The 18,396-nt window shown below is 50.1% G+C and overlaps 8 protein-coding genes across 8 annotated transcripts; 2 read left to right on the forward strand and 6 right to left on the reverse strand.

The window, feature by feature from the left end:
* Positions 1 to 423: 423 nt before the first annotated feature.
* MRS44_002115 (uncharacterized protein) lies at positions 424 to 2,071 on the reverse strand (the record flags this gene model as incomplete). The annotated part of the gene is made up of 5 exons (XM_046272304.2): positions 424 to 619; positions 668 to 1,301; positions 1,359 to 1,627; positions 1,680 to 1,912; positions 1,967 to 2,071. The coding sequence occupies 5 exons, from the start codon at positions 2,069 to 2,071 to the stop codon at positions 424 to 426; spliced, it is 1,437 nt and encodes a 478-aa protein (XP_046126677.2).
* Positions 2,072 to 3,297: 1,226 nt separating this feature from the next.
* On the reverse strand, positions 3,298 to 5,267 carry MRS44_002116 (uncharacterized protein; the record flags this gene model as incomplete). The annotated part of the gene is made up of 6 exons (XM_046281613.2): positions 3,298 to 3,470; positions 3,521 to 4,273; positions 4,333 to 4,454; positions 4,507 to 4,587; positions 4,646 to 4,834; positions 4,882 to 5,267. 6 exons carry the CDS (start codon positions 5,265 to 5,267, stop codon positions 3,298 to 3,300), a joined length of 1,704 nt encoding a protein of 567 aa, XP_046126678.2.
* A 1,460-nt stretch (positions 5,268 to 6,727) lies between these two features.
* On the forward strand, positions 6,728 to 8,312 carry MRS44_002117 (uncharacterized protein; the record flags this gene model as incomplete). Its single annotated transcript, XM_046284811.2, has 3 exons — positions 6,728 to 7,321; positions 7,376 to 7,995; positions 8,057 to 8,312. 3 exons carry the CDS (start codon positions 6,728 to 6,730, stop codon positions 8,310 to 8,312), a joined length of 1,470 nt encoding a protein of 489 aa, XP_046126679.2.
* A 452-nt stretch (positions 8,313 to 8,764) lies between these two features.
* Positions 8,765 to 10,740, reverse strand: MRS44_002118 (uncharacterized protein; the record flags this gene model as incomplete). Its single annotated transcript, XM_065622696.1, has 5 exons — positions 8,765 to 9,229; positions 9,574 to 9,864; positions 9,921 to 10,247; positions 10,306 to 10,590; positions 10,648 to 10,740. 5 exons carry the CDS (start codon positions 10,738 to 10,740, stop codon positions 8,765 to 8,767), a joined length of 1,461 nt encoding a protein of 486 aa, XP_065478768.1.
* An 804-nt stretch (positions 10,741 to 11,544) lies between these two features.
* Positions 11,545 to 12,411, reverse strand: MRS44_002119 (uncharacterized protein; the record flags this gene model as incomplete). Its single annotated transcript, XM_065622697.1, has 3 exons — positions 11,545 to 11,616; positions 11,675 to 11,792; positions 11,867 to 12,411. 3 exons carry the CDS (start codon positions 12,409 to 12,411, stop codon positions 11,545 to 11,547), a joined length of 735 nt encoding a protein of 244 aa, XP_065478769.1.
* Positions 12,412 to 13,076: 665 nt separating this feature from the next.
* Positions 13,077 to 14,128, forward strand: MRS44_002120 (uncharacterized protein; the record flags this gene model as incomplete). The annotated part of the gene is made up of 3 exons (XM_046271514.2): positions 13,077 to 13,184; positions 13,247 to 13,476; positions 13,528 to 14,128. 3 exons carry the CDS (start codon positions 13,077 to 13,079, stop codon positions 14,126 to 14,128), a joined length of 939 nt encoding a protein of 312 aa, XP_046126682.2.
* A 752-nt stretch (positions 14,129 to 14,880) lies between these two features.
* Positions 14,881 to 15,261, reverse strand: MRS44_002121 (uncharacterized protein; the record flags this gene model as incomplete). Its single annotated transcript, XM_046278935.1, has 1 exon — positions 14,881 to 15,261. The coding sequence occupies one exon, from the start codon at positions 15,259 to 15,261 to the stop codon at positions 14,881 to 14,883; it is 381 nt and encodes a 126-aa protein (XP_046126683.1).
* A 915-nt stretch (positions 15,262 to 16,176) lies between these two features.
* Positions 16,177 to 17,902, reverse strand: MRS44_002122 (uncharacterized protein; the record flags this gene model as incomplete). The annotated part of the gene is made up of 5 exons (XM_046273046.2): positions 16,177 to 16,328; positions 16,382 to 17,311; positions 17,367 to 17,459; positions 17,509 to 17,705; positions 17,772 to 17,902. The coding sequence occupies 5 exons, from the start codon at positions 17,900 to 17,902 to the stop codon at positions 16,177 to 16,179; spliced, it is 1,503 nt and encodes a 500-aa protein (XP_046126684.2).
* Positions 17,903 to 18,396: the final 494 nt, after the last annotated feature.

Consider the following 18,396-nt stretch of genomic DNA (forward strand, 5'->3'; position numbering starts at 1 on the left):
GGATAAATAGAGCCACAGGGCTGACTAAGGGCTTGCTTTGGCAACCATCACTGCCGATGAACGGACCGAAGCCAGATCGAGCCGACCGGCACCACCTCACTGAGCATCTTGCCACAAACAACCACGAAATCGGTGGAAGAAGCTTCTATTGATATGAATTTTACCCGTGGGGCCTCGACCTCGCTGGGGCCCACAGGCCGACGGGTTGGGAATCTATCAGACGAACCATACCAGTTGACTGTCTTCTGGCTCAGTTATCCCATTAAGGATCGCGCTTCAACTATAACAAAGAACACAATACCGTACTAGTTGACATCGCGCACGCGAGCGACCACAATCTCCTCGCGTCACTACGGTAATGGATTAGACTAACGCCATGTTGGCTGCTGCGGTCATCGGAGATGCAGTCTGGCCGATCCTCCCTCACGTGAAATATCGAAAGTGACGGTCATAATCCCCCTCCTCAGAGACATCCACTTGTACATCAGAATCCACCGGCCCATATAGTTCATCTTTACGCCTATTCTCTCTTGCCAGAGCGAAGTGCATGCCTAGCGACAGAAGCACTATGACACCGCTCATGCCGCAACCGATGGCACATCCTGTCCTAAAGAAGGGCCTGGAACTAGGTCAGCTAGTTTCATAAGAAGCCAGGGGATTGACATACGCGTCTTCGGATGGGAAGACTGTGCTGCTGATGAGGGATGAGCATTGCCCAAGGATTAGTGAAATGGCAAGACCGGCGCCTTTCTTCGAGTCTCCGCCTTGATTGTTGAGCAGCCAGGTGATGTTGATGGCGAGCGCCGGAAAGATCCCACACGCAGCGAACCACACTCCGAGATACCTGAGCGCCGCCTTCTCCATGCCAGCTAGGATGCCGTAACCAGTCGCACCCATGGCTGCAAACCCAGCAACAATAAACCCGCGGTTCCCGTACTTATCAGAGGCAAATGCTGAAAGAATGCAAAGAAGAAATGCAGCCAAGTATACAGGTGCTGTCAAGCCCTGAGCTGTAATAGAGTCATATCCTATGCTGTTGATGATAGTAGGAAGAAAGTTGGATAGAGCTGCAAAGGAAAAATTGCAGCAGAAATGAATAATGGCGTGAATATAGTTCTTATAATCCAGCATCCCAGCGATGATTTGCTTCCAGCTGACGGCGCCCCGTGATGTGTTGTCGCGGACTTGTAGGCGTTCGATAGCAAATGTCTTCTCTTGATCGGTGAGGAACTTGGCAGTGGCCGGAGAGTCAATCAAGAAGAAGTAGACGATTGGAGCAAATAGAACAGTAGGGGCGCCCTCTGAGTGTGAGGTTCGTTGTCAGCATGTGAATCTTCACGGTGCGTAAAGCGTCGTACCAATGATGAACAAGAGCCTCCATGGCTCCAAAGATCCTCGAATATGGGTAATGCCATATGCTAAACTTGAGGCGAAGGTATTGGCGAGCGGTGACATGCCTAGCAGGATCGACATTCGAAGACCGAGCTCGCCTCGTTTGTAGATGCATGATAGAAAAAAGGGGGCACCAGCACCGAAGGTTGCCTCGAAGATCCCTAAAAAAACACGGGTGACAATCAAGTGGGACATATTTTGAGCCGCGCCCGAACACATCGCAGCAGCACCCCAGCTGGTAGTCTCAAATCAGTATCATTCAATGTGACCGAGTCAGAGAGTAATACCCAACACAGAGAATCGCGACATAAATATGTGCAGGGAAGATTTTCCAAAACATGGTTGTCCATTCAAAGAGAATGTAAGCGATGTAAAACGAGTTAAGTACCCAAGCCCATTGTGAGGAGTCGAGATCGAGATCAGCTTGTGCCCCGGCGGTTTTGGCGTTGCCAATATTACCACGGTCGAGATAGGAGAGGATATAAAGGCAGCAGACAATGGGCAGGACTCGGCGATCGAACTATACACAGGCGTTAGTAGTCTGGTGAGTTTTGCAACGTCGGATTTCCCGCACCGCCTGTCTGATCCGACGATTTGCAGCATCTGGAACGAGAACGCGATGGCCAGCATCCATCGACGTCTTCTCAACGTCGACGGTCTCGGGTTTATTGTCGATCATTTTTGTGTCTGAGGAGTTGCCGGTTTTTCAAGGTGATAGTTACAGAGATCGGGTGTCGCTGAAAAAGGAACATGAATGACCAATGTCGGTCCTTTTATCCTCCATATGGTAGGAGTAGACAGGGAGACATTGCAAGGTTCTCCACAACCTCCCATGCAGATCAATGGTCTAGTCTAACTTACCCCGCAATCTTCCCCAGATATTTCCCTTGCGGGGCGCATGGTTGGTTAGGTATTGCAACCCGGAATGACTTGGGTTCAGTGAAAGATTCCGTGCGGGGGCCGGTATCTCGAGGGATTTCACGGGATCTCAGTTGTTGGGTGGTATGATTGGGAGGGGCATGCTCGGAAACCATTGTCCAAGCGCAGCCACATCATTTGGCGCGACTGGGGTTAGAGAACGCCCCGTCATTCGCCACGAACCTGGCTGAGAAATATTACCTTTCATTTCCGTTCCGGGAGTAACCATCCCATGAGTGCCCACAAGACTCCAAGGAGGTCACAACGGGGGGTCAGGACCAAGCAGAGCTCCCAGTGGCGGCGATACATCTTCGCCCTCTATTGTCTGCTTGAGAACTAAGTATCCCGATGATAAGTCTTTAGCAGCTATCTGAATAAGAAAAGCAGCCAACTATTAACGACATAACACTGGGGCAAGGCACTGCTTGGAGCCTTGTGGGCACTCATGGGATAGTCAAGACCCAGGGTTTTGCTAAGACCTCCCTGTTGCTATAAGAAGTAGAAAGAAAAATATGAATAATTAAATATATCAAAGTATTCAATCCTTTAGCTCGGATCTGGGCCTCCTGAGGGGTTGGTCGGATCTGATTTGGGGTGAGATTTGCAAGAGTCATGACTTGATGTGCGTGGGCCGTAAGTGAAAGCTTTTTGTGCCCCTACAAGCAGCTGCCAAAGACGTCGGTGATTGTACTCGGTTCATGGCATGCGGCCCTTTCAAGGGTTCATCTCCCATAGAGGCTGAGGCGAGGGGGGCAAATATAATTATCAAGACAACCGTTTCAGACTATAACAGATGCAAAGCCTTGCCGCTTGTGTGAATGTTACGAAGTACTGTACTATGAACACCTGAGCAACCCGCTTCGGAATTCATATTCCGACTCCGCGTAGAAGTTAAGTAATATAAGGGGTGGGAAAAACCGCTGGAATGGTAGGAGATTTGAGTGTGTAATCTCAACTTTTACCAGCTCTGCGACTCAAGCTCAACGCCTATACCAGACGCATTTGATTCCAAGGGTAACTCGGCCCCTCAAATTTGCTCACGAGAAACTCATGCTGACGGGTTCTGATTGTATCAGTTTCGACATGGGTCGTGAAGTTGCTAGCAAAAAGAATCCTCTTCTTCTCATGGGCTGTGAAGCGCGGCCATTTGACTGAGGTACCTAGAGAGGTCAGCTAACTGCGTAAACAAGGATAGACGATGGCATCCTACCTGAAAAGGTGTTCGGGTTGCCAGTGTGAACAAATGATACCAGCATTGCGCACATGGTGTCGGTTAATGTAAAGGCGGCTTGGGGCAGGCTGTCGAAGGGATTCGGCCCAAGCCAAGGTGGCGACTTGCCAGGGAAGCCTGTCCCCTCTGTATTGCGGAAGAAGAACGGGACCTCCATGAAATGAGTAGCAGACCAGACATTGGGCACCCCATTTGGTGTTACATCGTATCGATAATGGTAGAGTGGTGCATCCGAGACATTGACCCAGGCTCGGGTGGAGAAGTATGTGGGTGCGATAAACATCAAGTCACCAACGATGGACGACACACGGGACCACTGTGCTCCAATGGTTGCATTCCAGGGCTCCAGATTGTGAAGGACCAGGTCCGCGGAGCCAGCAGGGTACAAGTCTAGGAGAGTTGAAATATCCTGCTCTGAGATCTCATACGTGCGGAGGAATGATCTCAGTTCGGCTTCGGTGTTGATGCCAAAGGGGGAAAAACCAGTTCCCTCGTCTGTGTTGTCCCCAGCGATGAACGGCACCTTGACAAAAGCACCCTCTTTCATCTGCTTGATCCCGGATGCTGCGACAATATCGCCGTCAACCAGCGGTCGGTAGGCACCTACACTTAAAGAAGCTCTTATGGCATCTTTGAACTTGTCTGCCGGAACAGCTCGAAGGCACTGCAACTGGTCGGTCGATGAATCGCAGCCGACTGTTCTCGTGACGTTCTTGTAACCATTGGCGACTCCTGAAGAAAATGCCATTTAGTCATGGTCAACACGCTCTTGTTAGCAGATAGGACAATACCTTCTGTGATAGCTCCTCCGAACACCCCCATGATAGCACCAGAGTCTGCCATGGCACGATGGAACAGTTTGTCATCTCTGCCATTGAAGGCACGCACTTGATAGCCCACTGACATGGCGCCACTACAATTCCGGTCAGTCCAAGATCACTGGCAGGGAACCATGGGGGCCTTACGCGCTCTCTCCCCAGATGGTTACTTTGTCAGGATCGCCCCCAAAACCAGCAATATTCTCCTGAATCCAGTGGAGAGCCATCCTGCAGCCAGTTCAGCGAGTGTAAAATGCCGCTTGCATGCCAGTCTGTGAGCACCTACCTTTGATCTCTCAGGCCTAGGTTGGCAAGTCCGGCTTTGGCAATCTCATCTGAGTAAAGAAAGCCATACCCTGCTAGGCGGTAGTTAATGCTGACCGCCATGATGGGTTTCCCCATACGGAGAGAGTGTTCAACAATAAAGGTCATGTTATAACGCTGGTCACGGCTTGTACCAGCGATGAATCCGCCTCTGTCTCAAGTCAGACTAACATGGCCGAGGTTACGCTTGAAACTCACCCGTAGATCCATACAAGCACCGGCAGGTTAGAACAGGCAACAGTTCCAGCAGGGCGGATGATATTGAGTGTCAGACAATCCTCACTGACATGACCATCTGAGACGAGCTCCGTGTCGTCGCCATAACCAACACAGGAATCTCCATACACGGTTGCATTGCGCACGCCATGCCAAGAGGAATTAAGGCTTTGAGGCTGTCGCAGGCGCAAGTCGGCTACCGGAGGCTGGGCATACGGGATCCCAAGAAAGGTGTCCACGCCGTAATGTTGGTTGTAAATGCCATGGTACGATCCGTTACGAGCTCTTCCCAATGGTGGAGCATACCTATCTGCACCAGATGGTGTGATTAGAAGCGCAGTAACCAAAAAAGCCCAGGGTTTCCACATGGTGTCATGGACCTTGGGTTGGTGTAATGATCAAAAAGAAGACGGTATTAGTGAAATGGAGGGATGCCTGAGTTTTACTCATTGCCGAGAGGATGGGAACCGTCGAGAGAGGAGTCAGTTGAGCATAAATACTGTCTATAGTGTTTGACCTGAACTTGCTACTTCAGGTTGGTGACGCGTTATCTACCGAGGTAGTTGGCTCACCATCTGCTCTGTTCTGCTTGCTTCATTTCCATTGGGTTGCTCGTAAGCTTACCCCCCTGCCGCTTCTTTGAGCCCTTTGACCAAGTTCTGATTCCTTCCCCATCTGGAAGCAATCCGATGATGCACATGCCAAAGTCCGGGGTGCGGGGGAAGGCTAACGCAAAGCGGCCACAGCTTTGTCAATAACAAGCTGTGACCACTTGACCGTTTCGTCGATTACGCGAGATTGTCTCCCGCCTTCTTAGTAGTTAGTGGAGTACCGCAGATAAGCTCTCGTCCCACGACCACGGAACGAGCGGTGAAGCACCAAACTCTAATCTCTTTATCGGCGCAATAGAAGCTTGATATCCGTGCCCTATATTCATATTGAAAGCGATTATTTAGTCGACTATCAACTTTATGCAAGACCGAATATGGCTCAGACCTACCGATGCTTGTAGCTGGAGCGATGATATGCTTTCTACACCTTCCATATCAACCACTACACTTTCTTCATCAACGCCGGGCCAGTCAAGTTGTTGTCAATTCCTTTAACGACTAGTGACATTCCTGTATAATCGGCAAACCGATGTACAATTACGGACCGTCGTAACCGAGAACCAAGTTGCCGAGGCTGTCTGATTAAATTGCTGGCCAACTATGTTCTTGGAAGCATTGGAACAGGTGCTCTCTTTACAATCGTGACACCCATCACATCAAGGCTTCTTTGGAAACGGAACAGAGAGGCTGATCGTGGAGGGATATTCATCGGACACAACGAGTCCTTTCGAATAACACAGTGATGCAATGCGAAGGCGAAACAACCGGGGTTTTCTTCAAGGAACCATCAAGCCCAATGAGTCTCAGTACGAGAGGATCATCAAGAAGGAACTTCTGAAATCATTTCCCCTTCCATCATCTCACACTCAAGAGAGCCTTGAACCCATCGGAGACAGAGATTCTTGCGTCCCGGGTAGTCCACCAGTCCACCGGGTTAGTGGGCCACAATCCGAAACCTTCGCCTTGAAACTGCCGAGGTACAAAGCTCACTGGCCCAATGAAACCCAGCGTCTTGTAGCCTCCCTCAGCTCGTAACAAGTGTCCAAGTATATTGATGGCCATGCTCTACCCCCACTTCCCGACAACTCCATCCGCCGAGCATGCATATCTCTCCTCCACCCCCGGTTTCCCCGCTGATTTGTATCCATCCAATCTTGGATCTAATAACCAACATCTAGCAATCTTGAGTCGGCATCCTTGAGAACCAACCTACAAGAATGAGCGTCATCAACATAGCCTTGGTACCCTTCCTGGCCGTTGGCGTCATTATCCTCACCGCAGCGTATAGGCTTTTTTCAGCAGTCACATCGCCGCTACGTAATGTTCCCGGCCCGTGGTACAGTCATGTCACCTCTATCGTGCTCAAATGGCACATATTGGCGGGCAGACGCATCCATTTTGTCCACTCTCTACACCTAAAATACGGGCCCGTCGTTCTTGTGTCTCCCGACGAGGTAGCCATCTGCGATCTCGAAGCTTTTTCCCAAATTCACAAGATCGGATCCGGATTCACCAAGTCTAATTGGTATGACAAGCTCAGATCAGGCAGGGAGCCTGGTATTTTCTTCATGCGTGATCCGCATCAACACGCCGCTCGACGACGGCTCTTTGCTCGTGCCTTTAGCAACAACTCGCTTCTGACGCACTGGGAGCCCGAGATCAGGCAGAAGGCCCAACTCGCCGTGGCCAAGATCAAAAATGACGCTCAGAATGGCAGTGCGGATATTCTGAAATGGTGGACCCTGATGGCAACCGACGTCATTGCCCATCTTTCGTTTGGCGAATCATTCCGCATGCTGGAATTGGGCAAGGTAGACATTACCCAGTTTCCTTCTATGTACCACGATTGCTAATACTGCTGCAAGCAAACCCCGTACATCGATGCCATCCAAGCGGCCCTCCTCTGTGGAGTGGTCCGAAACGAGCTATCCTGGATTTTCCCGATCTTGAGACACCTCCCTTTCAAAGGCATCCGTGACATAGTAAATGCCGACAACGTAGTCTTCGAGCATGGCGCTAAAGCCGTTCAGAATATGAGCAGTGCCAGTGACGGACTCAGTACGGCAAACCTGTTTAGCCAGATGCTCGCTCAGGCGCAAGGCCAGGAAAAAACGGAAATCAAGGATTCCACTGTTCGAACAGAAGCAGGGAATCTAATTGTTGCCGGGTCCGATACAACAGCCATCACCCTGACCTATCTTGTTTGGGCAGTGCTCAGCCAGCCACGGCTTCAGGCAGCGCTAGAGGCTGAAGTCTGTGGCCTGAGCTCTAACCTGACATTCGATGAACTCAAGAGCGCCCCGCTTCTGAACAGTGTTATTGAAGAGACCCTGCGGTTGTATGGTGCTGCTCCCGGTGCGCTCCCACGGGTTGTACCTGGAAAGGGACTCTCTGTTCGTGGCTACTTCATCCCCCCAGGCACAGTGGTCAGTACACAAGCCTACACACTGCATCGGGACTCTACCGTCTTCCCAGATGCACACAGGTATGATGGCTTGCCCTCTTTTGACGTTTTTACACCTGATATGCATACTCACAATCTGCAGGTTTGACGGCGAAAGATTTATGGATAAATCACAACTAACAGTAGCTCAAAAGACAGCCATGTCGCCCTTTGGCGCAGGCTCTCGCATCTGCATTGGGCTTCATCTAGCTTGGATGGAACTGAGACTTGCCACAGCGCTGTTTTTCCGGGAGTGCCGAGGGGCTAAACTTGATCCTGGAATGACAGATGACATGATGAAGATGGATAATCGATTCTTGATTGCACCAAAGGGACACTGTTGCAAGATTCAGCTGTAGGAAGACTAGTTGTGCAGCCGGGTCAGGGTTTGCACCTAGACAGTTTTAATACCGTCTTGTTTAAGGCATGGCAGCCCAGGTTACAACGAGGCCGGGCCAGGAGGCAATGGCCTGGACGTTCTAGGTTGTGTGAGCATCAATTAATTTGTCAAATATCTTGCAGGGCCATATGGATGTATCACATCAAGGATGCCACACGGATAACCAACCAGACATACAGTTTCACCTATTTTGCAGCTTATAAGATCATAGTAGCACGAGAGCCATACAAAAGACTGCAGGAACCGAAACAAACAGTCAACGGCGCCTCGAAATCATCCGACTGAGACTCTACAAACTCCAAACAAGACGCCCATTGACCGACACAGCCATGACACTAAAAGGCTGTTGCTGAAAAACACGCTGTGATTGACTCGTTCAGCCCCTCTAAATGCCGACAATATCAAGTCAAGCTAGCCATTGACTTCACCGACAGGCCGCCCGTCCAGTCGGAGCTTGACAAGACGGTCGAGCCCAGTGGAGCCGTCTTCTCGAATCCCGAATTCTTCCAGGTCCCGCAGTAAGCTATCGATATACTCTCCAGCGGCGGAGAGGTGGAGTATGTGGGCGACAGCTCTGTGAATAGCAAGCAGACGAGGAGAAGGAGGATCGATCGTTCGTGATTCAGTAAGAAAAAGCGTTCGGTTGACGGGAAGCATATCACCTAGAATTTCTGAGATAAAAGTATCGATGCGGTATGTATGAGCCTGTTGGGCGATGGGCTCGAAGAAGACCTGGAAGTCGCCAAACCAGCGATGTAGCCGCTGCGTCAGAGTCATGGCGCTGAGTGGTCGGTCAATCAAGGTTCCTTCAATGAAGAATGCAACCACGTTGTCGAACATGTAAAGTATAGCCAGTGCCGCTGCCTTCGAAGGATCCTATGCAAGAATGTCAGTTAGCCGCAAGGGTGCTCAGCATGGGGCAAAGTCGAAGCTGGGCCAGCGCCCATTATCCGTCTTATGAGGCGAGATTCTCATACTACACCTATAACTCGTTTTATGATTATGATACAGCTGATTCTTTATTATCTCAACCGTGAAAACAGCACACAGATTTTTTTCTAAAATCTCCTATTTGGTTACATTGTTCTATGACGTCCTTAATCCCACCCCCGGTAGGCTTCTCGTGTATATCTACGATGAGAACAATAATGACTAAGAAACTGCTCTCGATAGAGCTTTCAAGATTGACCTATCTCGCAATTCTATCACTTCTCGTCGACGGCGGTGGTGTTTCTGGTGTAAATGGCCCCTGCCTGCTGCCAAGCAGCCTGTTCTTTCCCATCTAACGCATCCTTCACGTAAGCCTCAAGAGTGCGGCCCTCGAGGTCTGGATATAACTCTTTGGCTAGGAGGTATCCAAGATACTTGGCAAATTCGGGGGTGTTGTCACCGCGGATACCCCAGCTGTTCCAATACTGAAACTGCGATTCCGAAACATTCTCGAGAGATCCCGGGATGGTGTTGGACCGTTGCGCCGCAGCGGCTCCGGCTTTGATCTTATCTTCGTGCATCTAGGGACCATTTAGTCTTTTCGCATAAATCCAGCAGGTTCCGCTTGGGCACTCACGTATTTTCGCTCAATCGTCTCGCCACTCTGCTTCTCCACTATGTCATAGACCTGATTCGTCGTGTGTAGCTCGGTATATGCAAATACCATCCGGTTCAAAGTTTGCGGATCAGCAATAATGCGGGCTACATAGCGGCCAATATCCTTCACATCTGTCATAGTAGATGGAGTATTTCCATCACCAGGAATATACTCTGCGGGCATCGCGAGCGCCTTATCAAGGCGTCCAGATGGCACCCGAGGGAGTGCAATTTGGTACCACCAGCCAACATCAATGACGGTGTAGGGCAGGTATACCTTTTTGATGTGATTAAACACCACTTCTTTCTGTTTGGTCGGTTAGCAGGGTGACGACATAGTGTGTAAACTGCTGTGTCACACTCACCACATCCCTGAGTCTCAGAACTCCGTTTGGCGGGACAACGGTGGCGAAGAAGCAAGGGACATAACGTCCCACGCCGGCGGATTTCGCCGCATTGATAAGTGGTATTTCATTCAAGATCGCGGTTGCGTTGACAGCCGAGATTACCACGTCCATATCCGTCAGGATGGCCTTGAGATCTTCCTCAGGTCCGGTGAGGTCCGCTCCTACGACCCTGACACCCATCTCTTTCAGCTCAAGAACCTCTGGCTTAGAGAGCGACGATGGCCTAATAAGAGCAGTAACTTGCTAAGCATGGCCATCATTTAGTGCCATGTGACATGAGTGTTGAGTAGAGCAACTCACAAATCTGCTTGTGGTCGATTCAAGCAATCCTCGGACAATGGAAGAGCCAGTCTCGCCTGTTGCGCCGGCTACGGCAACTCTGATGTTGCCCATGATGACCGATTGGTTGAGTATATTTGCGAGTGTTTCTGCTGGAGTAAGGTATAGAGGAATCATTCGAGTCGAAGCGCGTTGCCGTAGACAGGCAGTGACGTGTGTTAAAGTCGGTATTTTATAGCGGTACAACGCTGCGGAGGTAGCGGATCGGAGTTTATAGACTTTGTTAGTTAGTATCATGCGATGCCGCTGCATGTACGCGTGAAGAGGCAGGCTACGCTTTCATTGGGTCCGTAGAAAAGAATACTTGGCATTTCTAAGCAACTGAGGCGACAAGGGTGTGGAATAACGTTATGTTGTCCGCCGGAACTCCACATAGGTACGGAACAAGAGAAATTACTAGTTAGCTCGGCCGTCATAAGGTATCGCAAGACGAAGAGGGAACCAAGAACAGGCCACGAAAGAGGTGATGGAGCTTTACAGTGGGCCCCTTTGTCATGTTCTCAAGCAAGAACGGGATGATCTACAGCCATCCTGCGATGAAATTGTCACAGTTTCCTGGCGTCTCACCGTTAGGTCGAAAAGGTTCCGACCATGGCATTCGAACTGGCCATGCACGACTTTTTTCGCCCGGCACGTAAATTGCTCTTTGGAAATAAGGGCTAGTGTAAGGAGACACTGTGTTCTTTGCTACTGCGCGTAGGGCCTCTTCAGACTTTTATTCTATATCTATGACTGGGAATTTGGAGAATGAAAACCGCTCCTTCTATAGCCCAAGAAAATCCTCACCAAGTCCTATAACTTGCTTCTTTGTCTAGCTAGGGGGTAGAAGTTAACCCTAACCTGAGCCCGACCACCGATTTACCAAGGCAGCTCCTTGCCATCCGGACCGAGGAACTTGCCATGCGTGTTTTCGTGAGTAGCATTGCTGACCTGCGGCGTACATTAGCAAAAAAACTTCACAGAGCCAGCTGGCAAAGCTATCACGCACCAGTCCAGTTATACTATCAGTAGTCTCCTCCACTGATGTGGCTTTGAGTGATCCTAAGTCAATACCAAGTTTGGCTAAACCCTCCACGGCTGAGTTCCCCATGTCCGTGGCAACAAATCTAGTCATCTAATGAGCTATATACTCTCATGTCGATCAATTGGGATCGGGACTTACCCGGGATGCATTGCTCACACCACAACATCCTGATGCTCATTGCTGAGCCATTTGACAAAGTACTTGGCCAAAGCCTTGGAGGCACCGTAGGCAGCAGTCGGTAGAGTAGTGTTCATCAGCTGGAAAGATCCCCCAACGCTCGTGATGACGAGGAACTTGGGTTGCACAGCCTTTCGCAAAAGCGATAGGGTTGACTTGAAGAGTTCCAATGGAGCATGTGCATTGACCTGAACATAGGTTTGCGGCACTTTCAGTGAGATCTCAGCTAAGGGCCCTGTGATTTCTCCAACACCCGCATTGGAGATGACGAGGTCGAGTGCTTGAATGTCTTCAGAAGAGCTGATCCTACGGATTGCCTCATGAATCGAATCGTTCAAGCCGGCGTCAGTCTTCTCGACGACGGGACGGCTTCCCTCTCCGCGAGGCAGCTTGGAAAGAGACTGTGCAGTCTCATGGGCCGGATCCCGGACGCCAGCAATCACGGTGGTGTGAGGCAAAGAAAGGTAATGCGCCACAAGACCTTTGCCAAGTCCTATTAAGCTTATGTTAGAACCATAGCTCATGATTGGCGGAGAATACAAACATCGATTCGCTCCAGTGATGAGACAGACAAAGTTGGAAGCCATCGTAACATGAATATTTCGGTCGTTGGTTGATAATGTGATTTTGAGTAAAGACGTAAACTGCTGGGCACTTCTATTCCTTCATTCAGTCACTGAACGCTATTTAAAAAAAAGAGTTCAACTGCCTGAGGTGATTTGCTTTATCATCCTGTGAGTACTGACCGCCAAAGCCACAAGGCCTACTAACGTTAGACATTCAAATTCCGCCCATCCTTAACGAAGTCCGCTGTCAGGACCTGTGCGAATGAAAAGCGGCGTCTCCAAATCCCCTAACGCCAATCCTTAACTCCGCAAACTCCGCAGTAGGTATGGCTTCCTTAAACGCCGCGCAAAAGCCAAGGGTCATCTTGAGTGAAATCCGCATCCGTCTAATGTGAAACACCGCCAACACCTCTCTTGAACTGTGTACGCCTTTGACTGAGAGATCTAGACCTAACGCATATATAAGCAGCAGCATCAGAAGTTACAAGTATATAAACTAAGAAACAACCCTCTGCCAAACTACTCCTCCCTGGGCTCATCATCTCCGGCAGCAAGCGATCTAAGCCATCATCTGTCTTACGCCCCGACATCACAGAGATTCGAACCTCTTCCCTGTATTTACCATGTCTTCTACCGTGGCCGTGGCCGGTGGTACTGGTGGCCTGGGCCGCGCACTCATCGAGGCTATTCTTGCAGATGAAAAGTTTGATGTTGTCATTCTGGCCAGAAAGGTAAAGCATACACTCCTAGCCCTTACTTGATTCAGATCGTCGGAACTAAAGCTCTCTGACAGTACGATGAGGAAAAAGAAAAGCAGATTGGAGCTCGTATCCTTCCGGTTGACTACACCAACATTGAGGCCCTGACCAAGGTCCTGGAGGACAATGCGGTTCACACCGTCATCTCTACTCTCAATATTATAAGCTCTACAGAGCCAGAGTTGAATCTCATTGCGGCTGCTGATAAATCTGCCCTCACGAAGCGTTACGTTGGAAACGTCTGGGGAGTGGACTACACGGATGAGTGAGATACCAGTCAGCCATGTTTAACGTGTGATTAACCGTTTCCCTATAGGTTCGTGAACAGGTCTCCTCTATTTCAGGCCAAACATGCCGTCACAGACGCATTGGACTCTACCAGTCTTGAACATACTGTCTGGTATACAGGCTACTTTGCCGACTACTACCTTATGCCTCACACCAAGTCATATCTGAATATGATGACCGCCGTGGTTGACATGGCGAATAATACAGCCGCCATCCCTGGGTCCGGTAATGTTCCTGTCGCATTTACTTATACCCAAGACGTTGCCAGATTTGTCGCTGCTTCCCTCACACTTCCACGATGGTCATCGCGCACTTGGGTCGTAGGTGACAAGGTGACCTGGAATAAGGTTGTAGCCCTCGCAGAGAGCGCCAAAGGGGTCAAGTTCAACGTCACCTACGATTCAGTGGAGATGATGAAGGCCGGGAGAGTCACCGCCCTGCCGAGCCACTTGGAAATGCGTGCCCTCATACCCCAGGAAGTTTTGGAAGGCATTCTCTCGCTATACGGACTCTTGTTTGAAGCTGGCGTGTTTGACTTAAAGCCTGAGCACACTATCAGGGAAGATTTTCCAAATATCAAGGTGAAGTCGTTCAAGGAGTTGATGACGGAAGCGTGGGGCAGGAAATAAAGAGGATGCACATAGGTGCAGTCCCTTACCACTGGAAGTCCAGGTTCCAGCCGACCGACGGCCTGATCGGGGTAGCTATGGTTAGGGTCAGGACTTATGTTCAGGTGCGGCGTGGGAGAAGCAGGTTGATTAGATGAGGGAGAATACCTGAAGCATTGCAGCAGAGTAAGGAATGGGGTCTATTACTGTACAAATGACAGGTTGCAATGCACTTGATACTCATTTCCTCCTTGACTGTCGAAGCCCCTTACACTAAGCGAGGTAATATCTATCAGTTTAGTTATCCCATTAAACGCCCGGCTTCAACTATAACAAAAAAAAAACACTTACGGTGTTTTGCAGCATTGGGTTTTGATGTTGCCGTGTGTCTCTATGTGTGTTTTTTGATCTTGTGTCTGACAACTATGTCATTGAAATAAGTAGAAAAAAAAACACAATATTAACACATCATAGCATTAAATCCCAATGCTAACAAAGTGATCGTGCGCCTGGAGACACTTCGAGATGTTGCTTCCCGCTTCCAACTCTAGAGTCTTACATTAGTATAGGGGCATCTTTTCACAGCTTGGGCTTGGGCTCCAATGAAGTCTCACTATGCGTCCGCCAGTTCGGCGCCCGAACAAGCTAATACCTGTCAAGGCTTCGTTCTTGATCTCGCTGAGCATCTTCAGCCCCGGCATCACGCTTGGCGGAATAAAAAGATGTGATGGGACGACTCGTCTTAATTGTAGCTGTGCAATATGTTTCGCTCTTCAAACGAGCGAGACTTTCTCTTGCATGTCAATAAACACGGCGACATTCGCAAAGTCCTCGCTACACTCAAAAGTAATCGTCTGCCCCTTCTTCATGACCATGATGTCCCCCTTGCCCAACGTAAACTTCTCTCCACCATGGACATCAATCTCGATTGAACCCTCTGTCACGAACAGGAACTCATCTACTGGCCAGACGAGCGTGTCTTTACCCTTCTCCCGCAACATGCCCACGACAACCTTTCCATCCTCTGAGCGGTAGATGATCGACTTGGTGCCGTCATAAAGTGCGAATGGCTCCTCGGGGAACGAATCCCAGTGTCCGTGAGGGACGGCTTTGGGATCTGACGTGCCTGTCAGATTTCCTTGAGATGCAGGCATGGTCGCTATGGCTAAGGTGCGGCGTTAAAATTTGGCGATGCCTGAATGGTGTGTAGGTAAAAGAGGCGATGAACGATTTCAGTGTAAAACGAAGCTAGGTTCAAGTACACGTTGCCAGAGTCTGGAAGCCGGCTTTAAATACAACTGCGGTGAGAGTACCGTCCAGCCTCGACGATAAGCCAGACATGACATGTAATGAACCTCCCCGCTACGGCCGTCTTCCGAAATGCATGTGAGGACCATGGCAGCTCGGGATGAGGCGGAGAAAGTGGGTTCTCGCTCTTGGTCCTGGATAGGAAAGCCGGAGGTTTCAGGGATGGCTGTTGTTGGCGCAGGCACAGTGCAGCTGAAGCTAACGCTTGGTCCTGAAGAGGATGTTACCCAAGGGCCGCTAATGAACAAATCGTCGGCCGAAAAGGTCGCTGCGCATGTTTAGGATGATCTGGAACGCGGGGGAGAGCTTATCTTGGGAGGAAAACGTCCTTCTCCTATTGGCAACGGGTACTTTTTTGAACCCATGATCATCAAGAATTAGGTACCTTGATTTGACGTGATATTTTCTAACGCAGTGGCCATGTTCTCAAAACTGGGCCAGCTGACTAGGACAAGTTGAAATCGTGCACTCTGCACAGGCCTTGTCCGGTGTTTCCAAGATAATTGAACAAGGCTGTACCCCTTCGATTCCGATGCTTCTGAGACTGATGAGAGGGCTAAACTGGGAGGTGTAACTGCAGGATTCTCTAGCATTCCACTCAAAGCCCATAATGTCATTCCTTCACAGTTTCCCTTTTTTAGTACATCTTGGGTCTCTAGGCATGGCAGAGTAACAATAGGTAGTCGCAATTCCCTTCCAGTATAGAATCCAACTATTATTCACCAAACGTTTCTTGCGGGCCTCCTATACCTCTGATGCTCTCACAGCCGGTTGCCGAGGTTGACGTGAACAGCTTTCACAGTGGTATAGGCCGTGATTCCAGCTTCACCCAACTCTCTGCCAATTCCGCTCTGCTTCACACCTCCAAAGGGAATGCGGAAGTCAGAGTCGTTACTACTGTTGATCCAAACCACTGTGAAATTTTGGTTAGTACCCGCTCTAGAAGAGGGGTGGGATAGGACTCACTCCCAGCCTCGATTCTCTTGGCGACTTCGTGTGCGCGTGTAATGTTTTCTGTAAAGATGGCAGCTCCGAGGCCATAGAACGTGTCATTTGCACGCTCAATAGCTTCGTCCTCGGTCAAGAAGGAGCTGATGGTAACCAGAGGCCCAAAGACTTCCTCGCGATAGATCTTCATGTTGTCCTTGACGTCAGTGAAGACGGTGGGCTCAATGAAGAAGCCCTTGCCGTTGACGCCTTGATGGGGCTTGCCACCGAAACTCACAGTCGCCCCTTCTTGCTTGCCCTCTTCAATGTACGACAAGACTCGATCATACTGGGCCTTGCTAACCTGGGGACCTTGGAAGGTCCCCGCCTCGAAAGGATCGCCGACCTTGGAGGTCTGCTTGACCTGCTGGACGAAAAGGTCGACGAACTTTGTGTAAATCTTTTCATGAACAAAAATCCTGCTGGTAGCAGTGCAAATCTGACCTTGGTTCGCCATGATGCCGTAATGGGCCCATTTCGAGGCGTTGTCGAGTTCAGCGTCCTCAAACACAATAAGCGGAGATTTTCCGCCTGTCTCGAGGGTTATCTCCTTGAGATTGGTAGCTGCGAGCTTCATGATCTCTCTACCAGTGTTGGTAGACCCCGTAAAGGCTACCTTGTCTACCCCCACGTGTCCAGCCAGGCTAGCACCGGCAGTACGACCGAACCCGTTGACGATGTTGATGACACCAGCAGGGAAGCCGGCCTTCTCAATGAGGGTAGCAAAGACTAATACGGACAGTGGCGTCTGCTCTGCTGGCTTTAGGACAATGGTGTTGCCAGCCGCCAAGGCGGGGGCCAGCTTCCAGGCCGCCATACCCAGAGGGTAGTTCCAGGGGATGATCTGACCACACACGCCGATAGGTTCTCGGCTTGTATATGCAAACTTGCCCTCTGTGGTGCTGATGACTACGTAGACAAGAGGGTTAGTATGTTGAGGAGATGTGTACCGTTGGAGACATACCCTGGCCATACAGCTTGTCCGCGAATCCAGCATAGAAGCGAAGTACCGAGGTCAGCTCACTCACATCACCCTTTGCTGAAGACAAGCGCTTTCCTGTACGAATCGGTCAGTTATTGTTAAAGTCATGTTGGTAATCACGGACCGTTATTCCAAGTGTCAATCGTAGCCAATGTGTCGGTTTGCTCTTCAGCCAGATCGGCCAGCTTCCTCAAGAGCTCGCCACGTTCTGTGCCACTAATCTTTGACCATGGACCTTTGAAGGCTGCCCGGGCTGCCTTGACGGCGTCATCAACATCTTGGTCACCAGCGGCGTGAACCTTGACGATTTCTTGCTCGTTTCTGCCAACGGTTGACGGCATTAGTGGGCTGCTGTGTTTCGTGGCAACGAGTACATTCGGGTCTTACATTGGGCTCACGACAGAAATGCTGTCGCCTGACTTTGCTGCCCGCCATTCATTGTTGATGAAAAGTCCCAGCGGCTGGTCGAATGACCGTCCGTTGGGGGCTGTCAGCGTCGTAAATAAAGATGAAGTCATGGCTGTATGTTGTGAAGAGTTTAGAGGATGTCAATGTGAGAGAGATTGTTTGACGAGATGGACACTCAACATGAAGCAGGGATCTCATTGTCAGATGCGAGATAAATAACTGTCACCAACTCCGGCTGGGGCACTTAGTCATTGAAACGCGATCTACTGGAGACTCGCGATGTGTCCCAAAGCGGTAATAGATTTGGCTAGGCACGTCAACCAAGTGGGTGGGGAAGCGGGTTTTTATCGAGATCGTATCGAGACTCGAAAAGGGAGGGAGGGGTCATATTGGAGCGTGAGCATTTCCCCACGGACGCCATTCATTGAAACTGGTCGAAATACCCCTCCTCCCAAGGGCATGACGCTAACAGAGGCTTCCCCTCCGTCCAGAGGTCGGCATTTGTCACGGCCAAGGGCACACAACATGGAAGAGCTGAGAGTAGAGTCCCTTGGTAGCTCGAGCTTCCCTGTGCAGCACTTAATGTATCCATTGAAGCAAACTT

This window comes from Fusarium solani, assembly GCF_023522795.1.
Source record: "Fusarium solani strain SB1 chromosome Unknown bctg00000001, whole genome shotgun sequence".
Lineage (NCBI taxonomy): Eukaryota > Fungi > Ascomycota > Sordariomycetes > Hypocreales > Nectriaceae > Fusarium > Fusarium solani.